The sequence below is a fragment of the Acanthisitta chloris genome, unplaced genomic scaffold, assembly GCF_000695815.1.
Source record: "Acanthisitta chloris isolate BGI_N310 unplaced genomic scaffold, ASM69581v1 scaffold6959, whole genome shotgun sequence".
Classification (NCBI taxonomy): domain Eukaryota; kingdom Metazoa; phylum Chordata; class Aves; order Passeriformes; family Acanthisittidae; genus Acanthisitta; species Acanthisitta chloris.
Genome location: NW_008689713.1, coordinates 2,891 through 17,768, shown reverse-complemented (window position 1 = coordinate 17,768; position 14,878 = coordinate 2,891). Strand labels below are relative to the sequence as shown.

Here is a 14,878-nt window from a genome sequence, read left to right as displayed (position 1 = left end):
CCCCCCCCCCCCCCCCAACTTATAGCAAAAGTCTCCAGACTAAAATTTAAAAGTTGTATCTGCAACCCCATTTCACCTAAAAAATGCATTCACTCATAACAGAATCTTGGAATGACTGAGATTGAAGGGACCTTGAGAGGCCTTTAGTTTATTCAACATGTCTCCCCTCCCCACCAAGCAATCTCAACATCAAATTCAGAACAGGTTGCTCAGAGGTTTGTGCAGTCATGTCTTGAAAATCTCCAATTTATGACCACTGACTCTTGCTGTGCTGCTGTGCAACTCACTGAAGAGCCTGGCTTCTATTCTTGGAAACCCCTCTGAGCTACTAGAAAGGCTGCCATTAGGTCCACCCTATGCTTTCTTGTTTCCAGGCAGAACAAGACTGGTTCTCCTGGCTTCTCCTTACAGGTCGTCTGTTCCAATCCCAGTACCACCCTTGTGGCTCTTTGCTAGACTTACTCAAGTTTATTGCCATCTCTCTTACATGCATGAGGGGGTTAAAACTGGACACAGTATTCCAGAAGTGATTTAGTAAGTGTTGAGTATAGCAGAGTAATAATTTCCTTCAATCCATATAATTTTGACAAACACAACACATCCAAAAGCCTTCATCTCATACAGAGGCTCTGAAGCTAACACACCATTTCAGGAGAGAGGTGCTTCCTCTTTATTCCTTTCTGTATTAGAAATATAAAGAATTACCATAAAGGATTGTCCATCAGAATTTCTGTTCTTCCTCTCCACCCGAATAAGGTAAACATGCTAGAAGAGGGGAAGTAACTGGGGTTTTTTTCATGTATTTTGGTATGACTTTTGTGATTATCTCTTGGAAAATGCCCCATTTTTCATTTGCACAGGATGTGTCTCCCAAAGAGACTGAACACGTATTTGAGACATCATTTCATAACCAGGAAGAGTGGAACACCAGAAAAAAAAAAGTTCAATATTAAAACAGATATCCAGGAAAAGGTTAAGTGTGAAACTGACTGAACTACAAAGAACAAACCGTACTAACATAAGGATCCTTGAGATTAATTTGGTCTTTGTCTAAAGACTCCTTTTGGGTCTTTGTGAAAATAGAGATACTTTCTGTGCCTGTAAAATAGGTATAAAAGTGTATTCCTTTCTCACCAGGCAGGTTGATAAGTACAGAGGCTTCCCTGAAGCTGTAGAAGGACAGTGTGCCTGACTCCTGCATGCTTGGCAAACATTTTATTCTTTAAGCAAAGTGCTTGGAGGCTACTCTTGGACAGATGTATTTCTGCCACCTGACCTAACTGGTGCTGCTGCACACACCCTCAGAGTCACACTCCTCCCAAAACATGCACATCTGCTCAGAGCAATAACCCACTCCAGCTAACCTACTGCCATCTCTCCCTTGCACAGACAACAAAAGGGTGTCACAGCAGCTGCTTTCATACACTAATCAGACTCTGCACAAGGTTTGTTTCACTACAACTATTATTTTAAGTAACTTGCAATAAACAAACTCATTTTGTGAATGAAAGTTACTTAAGGAGGGGAAGAAGAAAGAGTTAAACCCTAATCATGAAAATTACTACACACTCCCATTCTAGATGTAATTTGGAGTGGATATCACAGGTTAATGGAAAAGGAGCAAAGATATTTCTAATAACTCATTTTTTCTTAACTTACAGTGAAAGTCTTCTAATAAAGGATTTAAAATGGAACACATGAAAATGAGACTGGAAAACAAAGCATATCCTATTTCACTCTTAAGTATGACTAAAGGCAATATTTGTATTTGATGAAAAATGCACCTAAGAAATGGGCCAAGTACTTCATGCAGTCACCAGAGAGCACAGCCACGTTCATTGTTTATCAACAACGTAGACCAACAGTGGCAATTGTGCAGTTTACAAAAGAAACACATTGGATTGTGTTCAGGCACTAATATAGCACACATCTCCACTGAAATTTTTTTCTTTCTTAAGTTTTCCAAACTCCTACTGTTAACAACAGCAAATATTTCTAGGTATTTCCAAATCCACATTGACTACATGTTGTTCTGATTTTTCAGATTATCCCAGATCTTTATTTACAGCTATCATCTTTTATAAACAATATTAAGATATATGAAGCTACCTCATGTTCAGATTCTCCTAGCAAAGTTTACCCTTGGTATTTATATTAAGAAGTTAGCTGAAGTGACAAGAGAACTTACATATAAGTTAATTTTTGTCTTTGCTTCTCTTGCTGAGCTTCTACCCAGCATCTGCCCACCACCCTTGCTTGCCTTCAACAGTTTCCATTTGAGCCTTTGGATTTATAGAAATATTTTTAACGAGTACTTAAAAAGCTACCATCCAATTCAACTCACCAATTTCTTTTTTAAACCAGAAAGGTCTGACTCAATGCAAACTACTTATTAAAAGTGCTCTCAATTACTTGGGTGAGTTTTGAATCAGTATTCATGAGGAAGTATTCTTGATTTGAAATACAATGTGAACAAACGTGCATTTTTTATCATTAAGAAGGCTAATGTATGTTTGTGTCTGATATGTGGAAGAAGATGAGCAAGACTTTTCATAAAGCAGGAACAAAGTCTAGTCATTTCACATATGGCATTCATAGGATTCTATGATGAACTGTCACAATATCTTTTGCTCTAGATACCAGAAGACAAGAGCATATCTTTAAGAATCTGTTAATACAATATTACTGTTTGGTTTATGTTTTTACTGCTCCCAGTTGTGTGTCAGGTGAGACTGACACCTCACAACATGGTATGGACCTACCAAACACCTTGCACCCTTGCCTTTCTCCTCCATTCCCCTCTCCCAATTCCTAGCCTGTCACTCACTTCACACATCTGTTGAAGCTCACTGGATTCCTTCATGAGCTAAGTCAACCCAAGAACTCACAAAAAACTACCCCAACAAAAGCAACAACAGTAAAAAAAAAAAAGCAGTTTTTAGGGTGATTTAGAGAACTGAATCCACTCAGGAAAAGGACTGAAAAGTCCCAGAATAGTCAGAGGGACATAAGATTCTGTAATTGAAGTGCCAGGAAAAGCAGAGAGATGAGCTACAGCAGCACTGAGCCTTCAGAGCAGATGATCAGAGTACCCACGAGTCTATGCTGGATGAAAACCAGCTGAGTTACCTGAAGATTAGTTAAGCACACCCAAGCAAAGACAACAAAGGAACTATTCCGAGTTAACCATCACACACTTACTGCCACTCACGGTGGCTAATGCCTGTTGCTGTGGTCTGTCAGGAGCCAATAACAAGCTGGATGCATTAATCCCATATATAGAACTGTATTGCACACAGAACTGTGAATTACATCATGATATAAAGTAGTTCTGGTGCAAAGAAGAGTCATCCACAAACCCACACACTGAGTCCTGAGGTAAGAAAAATCTGTTCTGCTCCTTAATAAGACTAGAATTTGGCAAGGTGCCAGTCATGTCCAGTGCCTGCCAATCTGGCAGTGCTGTCTCCAAAGTGGGATGAGAATTCTGCCACACTGGAATAATGATGAATGGGGGCAAGGAATCTCCATGGGATTCATAAAGGACCCATGAATGATGAACTATAAACACTGTCTTGTTTCTTTTACAGAGGTTCTGCCTGATGAATGTCCAGCTGAAGTGGGAGACCTGTAAGGAAGGACTGAGTCTGACCACACAGGTCAAGAAAGCATCTACAGCAGACTGGCTAAGAGAGAAGACAACCTTCTAAAATTTGCTTCTTGGGAAAGGAAACCAATCTGTTTACTTACATTTTTCTACCAACCATTGTTAGACATTTTTTAAACTGAGTAGTTTGGGATGTTGTGAAAGAAGATTTGCATTTATGTTTATGTTAACTTAATGTATGAGTTAAAAATTTCAGGGGATGACCACTACTGTGTGTAATGAGTACTAAGACCAGGTTAGTGAAATGCTCTGATAAAATGCCAGATCCTCCAGACAATGCTACAGAAAACAAAGGGTGCCAAAATTTAAAGATGCTGAACAAACTCACTGAAGAAGCAACAGTGCTGAGTAAACAGAAATCTTACCTGACTATAGTTAACAGTAGCACTGTCTGTAATGAAGCACAATAGTATGACAGAATGGAATTGATGTTTATTTTACATATTTCATATCACCTACAAATTGTTTTTCTTGACTTTTGAAGTATTTCATTTACTATTTTATTACTAGAAGTATATGTTTTGCCTTCTTGAACTATGTTATGCGTTATTTAAGAACTAATTGAGTGTATGCACAGACAGATTTGAGGAAACAGTAAAGGCTGATTGGGGAACATGTCAGTCTGAAAATGGAAAGGAATAATGATCAGAAACAACACAGCTCAAGGGGAAAAGAAACATTTCCAAATGGAACAAACCTTTAAAACCATCAGGATAGACTTCAGGAAGGAATTTAGTGCTGAAGTCTCCTTGAACAAAGCGTGGATGGATGATCACTTCTCGCAGTAAGGAAATATTGTGAGCCACACCTGAAACAAATCAATACAAAATCAGGTAACACATTAATCACAAATTACACTAGGCACAACTTGTAAAATATGAACTCTTATCTTTCTGGAATAAATACTTGTTCACAACTTAGATACCGTAGTACTGATGTAATCAATGCAGATTTACCAGTTTTGTTTCACTGCTGCCTCAAGACACTCCCCTTAAATGCTTGTTTTAATTGTAAAAGAAACACTTAAGCCTAATTCAAACACTCGGTTAAGTCAAGGACAGCAAGCACATCTAAAAGACTTTTGGATCAGTTCTAGCAGATGTAGGTAAGACCAGAGCCACCTCCTTGAAACGGCAGATTAGTCATGACAGTATTGGCTCAATTCCAATGAACCCTGAATGGAAGATATGCACCATGTTACACCCCAACCACAGTAATGAAATACAATAAGAAGTTTTACCACTCACATATAATAATACAACATTTTTATCATTTGCAACTCATAAGAGACTCCTGTGGAACTTTATAAAACAAAAATCTATTGCTTCCTCCCTATGTCCCTTTATCCAACCTTGCCTGGTCTATTTTTTTAACTGAAAAAGTCTCCCTTTAGCACCACTCCATGACCCTGCTAGGCACATAGCTCCCCCCAAAAAATTATTTCTTTAATTAAAAAATTACTTATCATAAAGCCTTTATAACCACCTTTGTCCTTAAATTTCTTTGAAAATTATACTACTTCATATTTTCTGAATTTCTTCATCTCCTTTCATTCCACTTCTCAGCCTCTCCTCTCTTCTTTCAAATTTTATTTTTCCTTCTTTTCACCTACTTTTTGTGCCAACAAAGAAAAAGAACTTCTAACAAGGGTAATCTAAAGCTACAGAGCTCAAAGGATGCTGCCAGTGTCAGTCCAGTCTTGCACACAAAACAGTAAGTTCTCTGCACCTTCCTCACAGATGAGCAAAAGATTAGTTTTTCAAAGAGGAAAGGAACAAACTATATTCCATTTCCAGATTAGTCTGGGAAAAATAACGTAATCAGGAGTAGATGTCAGCACAAGGTGTGTACTCAGGACAGTGAACACTGGAAAAAAAGACTTTGGGATAGATTTTGGACACAGTGAAAATGCTCCAAACCAGACTAAGGAAACACCCGTCAGGATGCAGATATAGTTGGTTCACCTTAGTCCACACAGTGAGACTAGATGATTGTTTTTTGTTGAATGATGTTTTTTATGTTTCATTGACTCCTGTCTAAGCTAGTAACTTAATGCTAAACTGCACTTTACCAAAAGTACTTGCAGTTTAGCACTGAACATGATAGTCATTAAAAGTCATTTCACTGAAATATTAAATACAAGGAAGTCTTTCTAGGAGGTGGGAGGGGAAAGGTGATGCAAAAAAGTGCTCTGAGGAAAATCCCTAGATCATCTTAATTATCTTCTCCTTACTGCAAACAATTTTCAAAAGGAAGATACTTTCTCTTCTGAAAGTAGCACACAGATCATCTCTGAAAAGGAAAGCTTAATTTTACACCAGAAAAGCACCATCTTTATCTCAACTCTCTTCTCAGTTTTAGAAAGAGATTGAAGAGAAAAATCTGAAGAGTCTGAACATGTCTACACAGAATAACATAAACATAATGCTCATAAACACGAATATTTCTCAAGAGAAGCTGACATAGATGTGCAGTTCTGGAGCATTGTATGTGTGGCTGCAGGTGTTGATCCATTCCAGGTATGGATAAATGCAGAAGCTGCTAGAGGAAAGATGTTACCCAGCCTCAGCTGTGCACGTTCTCACTCCGCAAGAAATACAAAGTAATTCACATTCTTTCTTCCCAGTGTCAGAGGAACAGGTTACTCCAAAAAAACATTGTGTTTGCCAAGTCACATGAACTGTGACTTGAGCTGCACACCATAACATATAAAATGCAGAGCACATCACAGAACAGTATCTTGTAACAATTTAGCACAAAATTCTGAACTTCAACTTTAGATATATTTATTTGCAAGTTATTAGGATTATGATGACATGACTCAAAGTTATTTGTACTTCTTTTCTAAGAGCTCTAGTTTAAAATAATATGAATAAGAACTCACTCTAAACTCACGTATTTCATACTCTAAAATAAGCTATTCAGGTTTTTTTCCTTACCAAGATCTCACCAAAGCAAAGACACAGCGAATACAAATTGCCATGGCTACAGAAGGAGATTCTTTTGCACTCCTTTTTCTTTTGTATTTTTCCCATTTAGAAGCATGAACAACATTCTTGCTATTTTATATGCAGACCAGTTCAAACAGTTTCAAAGCTTTTTACCCCTACAATTCTGCTGCTGGTGTGAATTTTCAAGCTCTCTGTGTGGCCGTCACTGAAACCACTTTCAACACACTGAGTCAGACTCAGCCTCATTGAATCATGAAGTCACAGCTTTAAAGACTGGGTCACGAGCCATTAAGTAGCATATTACACAACCAGGTCAACGATGAGAACGATAAAAATTTGTCCATTTGATTAAAAGAGCATCAGCCTCCTTGCTGCCTGCGACCTAGATAATCATTCACGGACCATGACGTCATAAAAACTGAGTGAAACTCACACTGCATTTCCACTAAATAAACCAAAAAATAAAAATCTTATGCTAAATTACTCTAACTTGGAAACAATAAAGTCTTTGGCTGCTACAAATTCCCTCAAAAATTTCTGACGTGAACACTAAGGTGAAATATCACAGATACTTCATCTATTAAGTACAACTTCAGGACAAAAAAGAGCTCTTCAGTGCTATCCAACTTTGAATCTAGGATTTAAACATGCTACAATGTGTAACCAGATCATCTCACGTTTTTCATTCCTAAACTGCTATAAGATCCCTGGTGAGCTGATGGCTGATGACAGATGACAGAGCTTGGTGTCTCAACTGACTGCCCCAAAAGACCTAAAATCAAAAAAATGCTATGAATATTCTTAGTTATTTCCAACTCGCATGCATCAGAAAAGTCAGAGGCTTCTGCAATGCTGTAAGCTCAAAAATTCCTTCAATAAGTTCAACAGAGCAGACAAGCCTAGGTGGTTGGGAAGCAATAACACAAGCATTTTATGCAAATGACCAATTTAATATGCGAGTTTCCCTTTAAACTACCACGTAAGGCTATCATCAGTCCCTGTGATCGTTATGTGAGCAATGACTGCATGGCTGATCTGCTTCTCCAGACTGAGCTGATACCTTTAGTGATGTTCCGAATCATATGGCTTTAAAATCAAAAAAGTACCAGTATAATCCTTCAGAAGTCTAGAAGTTTTAGATTTGCAATTTAGCGTGACCTCTGTCAAAGTTCATAAGGTCTCCATCTGTGTGTGAGTAACTGCTAGGCTACAGAAATATGGACCCCTAGAGCAGCTTGCTCCTGACTACCTGCTGCTTCCAAAACACTGGCCAGACATTAGCCTCACACTCTCACAGGATCAAACAGAGGCTAACAGGCAGTGCTTATTTCATGCAAAGTTAGACACTAAACTGAAGTAGATTGTATTTATGTTGCAGTAGTTTCAGGGAATTTTTCTTTTTCTTGACCAGGTCTTGCAGTCTGCCAGGAACAAAATCACATTTGTTAGCTTGACAAGCCATGACATTTTCAACAAACAAACAAAATCCTAAACTATATCAATTTATTTCCCCTCCAGAAAACAAAATTTCACTTCAGCTTTTTTTTTACACTGTTAAGACTGATGCAGAACTGCAGTTACAGTTATATTCTTTTCTCTAAGTCAAAATATAATAAAAAATAATAATCACTGTTTCTTGTACCTCTACTTTCTCATTTCATTTGGCTGTATTCTTCATACAACATTACATCAGTAGAAGCTCAATTGAAGATATATTTCTTGACATGCTATTTTCCAGAATATATTTAAAAAAGAGAACAGACTAGCATTTATCTTCTGGAGATCTAATGAAACTTAAAAAACTACATATTTGTATTCTTTATATAGAACATGTATTTTTGATGTTCCATTAATTTTCCAGTTAAATTGTAGTTATTGCTTCATGAATACATGAGCACACTAAGTAATCACATGGTTCACCAGAGCCTGTTAGCAACCCCTGCTTGAAGAAGCCCTCATCAAAGAAAAAATTAAATTATAATCAGAAGAAATTACTCCCCATACTGCCTGTCCCTGTCTTGCCTCCTTCCCTTCCTCATACTCTGCCTTGAAACCCTACTAAGTATACCAGATTTTTCACTAACCTACAAACTGTAGCCTAACTCCTAACCTGTCCTCACAAGAAAGCACAAAGGCGACAACATCCATTTTATAGAAAACAATAATTTCATAGCAGGTTTGTGAAGAGGATATCACACCACATTTTTACTCACTAAAAATGACAACTAGGAATGCCAAGGCACAGAACCATAGGCAATGTTTTCACTATAAATATTTACTGACACTAAACATATTCAGTGTTGATTAGCCTTTTTACAGTATTAAGCTTCTGTCATCTTGACACCTGCAAACACAAATCTGCATTTATCCATGTAAACTTAATTGGAGTCCTACATGCCTCTCTGTAGATAAGCAGTTGAATAGACTTAACTTGCTGATCATTTCAAATTGTGCTAAGTGGAACAGAAAGAACTTTATCTTCTTACTCACTGATTGCAAAACCAACATGTGGAGAAGAGTACTAGAGGCTTCTCTTTTTAAAAACACAGCAAAGCTAAATTGTCACCCAACAATTTAAATGCTGAATAAGAATAAATGTGATGAAGCTTAGGAGGCACCACAGTTATTTTGCTAAACAAAATCTTGAAAGTATTAACTTAGCTCTGCACTGAGCTTTATGGAACACTGCTTACGTTACTGTCCACTTAAAACAAGAACATTATCACAGACTTGCACAAACTAAGAAAACATCATTTTTAACACATGAACTTTTAAAGGTGATGATTACAACCCAGTTAACCTTCACATTTGTGATTTCAGAAGCTTTCATATTTCCCCAAACCCTCAACATTCAACTGTTTGTCTTTCAAAGCTTGTGTTTTGCTGCAATTCGTTTCAGAGCAGGTTGTCAATATACAAAGTCCCATCACAAAAGTGAGATGAAAAAAAGAGGCTTTTTTAGCTTTGTAATTTTAATACACAAACATCCACATAAAATACTCACATTGGATCAGTACACCACTGACCCTCAGAGCTGAGCATGTATTTCACTTAAAACAATCATTCTTTCAGATATTAAAGTCTGGAGCTCAAAGAACTCATAGACCAGAATAAAGGGAAAAAAGAAGGGGAGTAAAAGCAGATAAAATATAATATCCTACAGTAAGAATCATAAACTCAAAGTGAAACTAGTTTTTGTGCTGCATGCAGTTCTGAACTTCTAAATAAGAGTAAGGAGACCATTATTTACAGAGTTAGAAAATATGTACAAATGTTTTAATTGGTAGAACAACTGGAAAGAGAAGTTAAGCAGGCTTTGTCCCAGAACAAGGGAAAGAAAAGGAATGGCCATTCTGCCATTATCCTCTTCTCAACCATCTCTTTACTCTAAAGACATAGAACACTAGGACAACTTTATATCTAAGGTCCATAAGTAGGAACCACAGCACTTGTCTTTCAATGCCTCCTCAACCTGGCACATTGCATTTCTTGTTTTTCACTGCCACAACTCTTTTTTCCTTAATGAAAGAGAGAAAAACAAACATACAAGCAAAACAAACAAGAAAACCCCACAGCCGACAAAAAAGGTAGCTTGTTTTGTTTCCCCCTCTGCACCTATAACATTGCCTTCCTCTTTTACTTCATCAGCCTGTACTTTAGTTGCATCTTTCTTCTCCACAGGGCAGGAGTAGTCTATAACCTTTACTAAATTACATGCCAAGGTGTCATTCCCACTCCGTCCCCTGTGACTGCTTTAAGAAAAGGAGAGGAGAAACAGGAGCAGCAGCATCTCTCCTGCCAGCATCTGAGCTCCCAGCTGATGCTACCAAGCATCCTGCAATAGTCCTTTCTGTGGGTTTTGAACTAAGTTTGCTGCTTTCCTTTCTCCAATTTCGGTTTCCACACCAATACACTTGGGAACCTGCTGGTCCTTGCTGCAAGCAGTCAGAGCACACGAACACTTTTGCAGAACTACCAGTCTGTTACTTCTGCTGCACAAAAGGGAGAATCCACAGTTCAGCTGTATGACCTGTTGCAGCACTTTTTAAAAGAATGACCACAAAAACAAGGCTCATTTCATTCTTTAAGAACAGACATGACATGCTGGTTTTGCAGCAAAATAGGCTTACACTGTTGTGGTTTAACCCCAGGCAGCAGCTAAGAAGGTTGTTCAGAACAGAACAGCAAAACATTGTTTTGTTCACAATACCAATGAGCACACTTGCACAGGATCTGAATTCAGCAGTCTAAAACTTACAAGGACACTGCCATTGAGAAGTATCTTTTAAGTTAAAATATATTAAGACAAAATCTTTCAGTAATTTATAGCATTTGTATCTAAATTAAAGTTTACTGTGAAAGGTTTTGTACCTAGAATTAATTTATTTTAAACATATTATAAAATACTAAAATTAACTTTGGGTGGTTTTTCTTGTGCTCTAGGATGACCCTGCTTGAGCAGGGAGATTGGACCACATGACCCACTGTGGTCCCTTCCAACCTTACCCATTCTGTAATTCCTGGAAAGCCAAGGCCTTCTCACAATACTAAGCACAGCACTCTTCTTCCCCCCAATTAGTGTGTTTACAGCTGCAAAACGTCAAGACAACAGCTTCTGCTGCCACTGTTCTGGCAGGTCTCCATTCATATTAGAGAATTAATTTCTATATTCCCATTCCCCTCAAACATTCACCACAGCTATTGGTCTTGTTGTTCAAATTAAACAGGAAACAACAAAACAAAAAGTTTCTGAAAAAAGTGCCATAAAATAAGAGAGAAATGAACAACTAACCACAGTGCATGCTCACAGGGAAGAATTCATGCCTCATCCTGATGAGCAGCAGTGCCTCTGTGCTTGACTGGCACCTTGAACTTTTCAGTATTCACGAAGTCTCCATTAACTACTGGATAAACCAAAAAGTGTATCTGCTCGAAACAAATCTGGGTTGGACCATTAACATTAATCACCCCTGGTAGATCCACAGATAAAAAGGTTATCTAACTAGACCCTTTCTCATTCAGAAATCTCAGCTGAGATTTTGAACTCAGATCAGTTATCAATGGAGGAGTCAGTTCCTGTTAGAATAATGCAGACTGTAAAGAACCTCAACAGATCATTTAATCCAATCCATAGCTCAAAGTGCTATCATGACTTTCACCTGCGCCAGTTAATAAAGATGGAGATCTTATACAGGAAAAAAGATTACATTCCAACAGCCACGTTGAATCTGTCTTGACTCAGCCTTTAGTTAATCACACTCTTCGCATCTACCAACACACTGTAGAATTCCTTATTTCAATGTGTACAAGTTGTCACCAGCCCAAACTGTAATAAAGTGCTAAGGTAAGCAGCATTTTCAGAGCACAGCATTGTTGAAAATATCACAACTTGATTTATTCAGCATTTATAATAGAGATATTACTATTACAGGCACTCTATGACGTATTCTTGGTTGCTTAAGGTATTATTTACTCCAATCTTGCTTAAGACTGCTTTCTTTGCAAATATTAGACTATTTTTTTAATTTAATTAGTTTCTTTCATGATGTTGTCAGGCAGATTTAACTGGCAGGGACAGCTGGACCATAGATTCAAGGCCAGGTACTATTCAGTCCTAATAAACAAGTCAATAATGACTCTAGTCTGATGACTTCTGCCCTGTAAGTGGAATGGACCTAAGGAGGAATGCAGTAACTCGTGAATATCCTAAAGCCACAGCAGTAGAACTGGATGTCTGCTCATACAGCCATGAGACAAGGAGAGCAGAGTAAGTCCTTGCACTTCACACTGCCAGGATGCCTCACCCCAGCGTGGAAGAGTCACCTCCTGGAGGGTCACTGTGCTGCTTCTGCCCTGGATTCTCTGCTGGGACTGCCGTGAATGACTTTATATGGTGGCGTTTCCTCCAAGAGGAAAAGGAAACTGGATAAAATCCACTGACTTCATACAGGTCAGCAAGCAAACATCAAAACAGTAGTGACTAAAAGTCCTTACCAACTTTTGCCTGCTTTGAACTGGTGACGCAGAAGTGATGGGAAAGACTCCATCCTCCATTAGCAGTCCCTAAGCTACCCATAGGATGGTCTTTGACCTTTACCCAGTCACCCTATCCCACTCCCACTCTACGTGAGTGAACAAGCATCTTTGTTTACAATTGCAATTACAATCCTTGGGAATTCAAAATTCTCACAGTGTATATTATCAGGACAACTGACACTGACTTCAGCTGGTATTCCTTATCCGAAACACTTTGCAACTCAGAAGAGGCTCATTACTTACAGGGAAAAACAGTCTCTAGAACACAATGCAAACAGAAAATCTGCCTCCCAGAAAATCAGGGGGACTGTTCAGAAAGAGGAATCTGGAGCACCCTATTAAGGAAGATTATGGTGGTCTCTAAATAGTTACATACAAATATGCTATTCATACATAAAACCAAGTAACTTCAAAACTAAAAAAACTAGTCTGTATCTTTTACTACTAACAAAAATATCTCAATTATGGAAAAAACTTCCTGTGAGGCACTTGACATAAGATCAATGTGGTTTAATATTGCATTACATAGAACTCAGCATTTTAAAGCAAAAAAATACACAATTGTTTCAGGAAAAATAAAATAGAAGGAGTCCTGCATAAGTCAATGCAATTTAGAACTTTTCAGATTGGACAGTTTCTACTAACTGCCCTATCAAGCATCATTCACACTAGGCAAGAGACAAGATACTTTCATGTCCACAAATGTTCTATTTTAACTAACCACTGAGGAGAAATCCTGTGGGTTTTCAAATGGAAACCACTGGCCACTGCAACTAAAAATGTGTTCTAGAAATTCATCTACTTTTGAAACTTGTGGTAAATCAAATTTTGTTCTCTGTAATACTTTTTAAAAAAAAGCATTCCCCCTTTAGCTCATTCATTATCTCTTTCAATATTTTTAATACATGAAGAGCTTTTTCTCAGATAGAAATACTACAGAGATATAAGATCTGAACACTTACATGTATATTAATAAAAAGACTTTGTAAAAGGATACAAATTAGTACTTTGCAGATGTAAGGTGTCTCACGCTTTAGAGCATTTATGTATCTGTGGAACTGTTACTAGGCACATACACATCTGTGTAAAACACTTAAGCACAAATGATCAGGTTCCATCCCATATTATAGTACACAGTAAGAGATGCTGCTCCACACACAACTGTAATATTCTCATTAAATATAATACTTCTAGGATCACTTACTATTAATACAACTGAGTGTGAATCCAGAACCTGTCTCCATTAAAAACAAAACAAACAAATCCCATCTCGCATGGGTCTAACTGTAGCAGTATAAATTTATCTCATATAAATTTACCCAGCTGTTATACAGCAGGGGTTTACATCAGCACACTGTACTGCAATAGTCCAACAGCTCAAGTTGCACCAATATAAATCCACTTTAGGGTTAGCAGTTCATTTACAATAGCTAATCCTACTACGTATCTAGCTACACAGTGGTAGAGGGTTGTTCATCTTCCCCTAGACAGATCAATTTTTCAAGTTTGATATGGCATCTATAGTAATCAGCAGCCAGCACTGAAGCCAAACCAAGTTTTACAGAAACACACACACAGATGCATATATACATATATATGAGGTCTCTTCCACCCCTCTCCCAGTCATTCAGGGGGGAAATTAAGACAGTGTTCCAAGATTTCCTCCCATCTGAAACCATGAAACCACATGTCCAGCAACCAAAACAAGGAACAAAGTCACCAAATCCTCCAACAGTTGTCTTCCCACCTATTCCAGATCTTCAAGTGTTCTGACCAGTACTGAAAAAAAACTCCCACACTCAGTGGAGGGGTAAAAACAAGATTTCGGCCACATTGCAATTATCTAATTGTCCAAGAAAAGAAAGAATAAAATAAATCCAATTTTTACCTCTCATATCCTGAGTTATCCTTCCCATTTTCCATAAGACACAGACCTAGAGATTTCTCCCACACCACCCCCCATGACTTCCCTCACTAAACAAGAGTTGAAGTGGTCAGGGCTGATTCACTCCTGCTGCTTGGAAAGGCTGGAAGAACAGTCACTTCACCTATGCAGGCAGTCAGCCAGAGCTGAAACATGCTGACCAACAGCCTACATCTGTAATTGCCCTAAATTAATAATTACCTTGAAAATAAGATATATATACATACACAATTGAATACTGCATTATCCTAGTATTTAACTATAATCAATGTATTAAACTCCTAAAAAATCTACTTTAGT

At 37.9% G+C, this 14,878-nt stretch overlaps 1 protein-coding gene across 1 annotated transcript in view; it reads right to left on the bottom strand.

Annotated features, from left to right (window-relative positions):
* Positions 1 to 14,878, bottom strand: part of LOC103808722 (propionyl-CoA carboxylase alpha chain, mitochondrial-like) — a gene marked incomplete at its 5' end in the record, with an annotated part of 151,417 nt that overhangs the window by 135,276 nt on the left and 1,263 nt on the right. Inside the window, one exon of the mRNA XM_009081524.1 lies at positions 4,365 to 4,475. Coding sequence (XP_009079772.1) covers positions 4,365 to 4,475 — 111 coding nt within the window. The remainder of the gene's footprint in view (positions 1 to 4,364; positions 4,476 to 14,878) is intronic.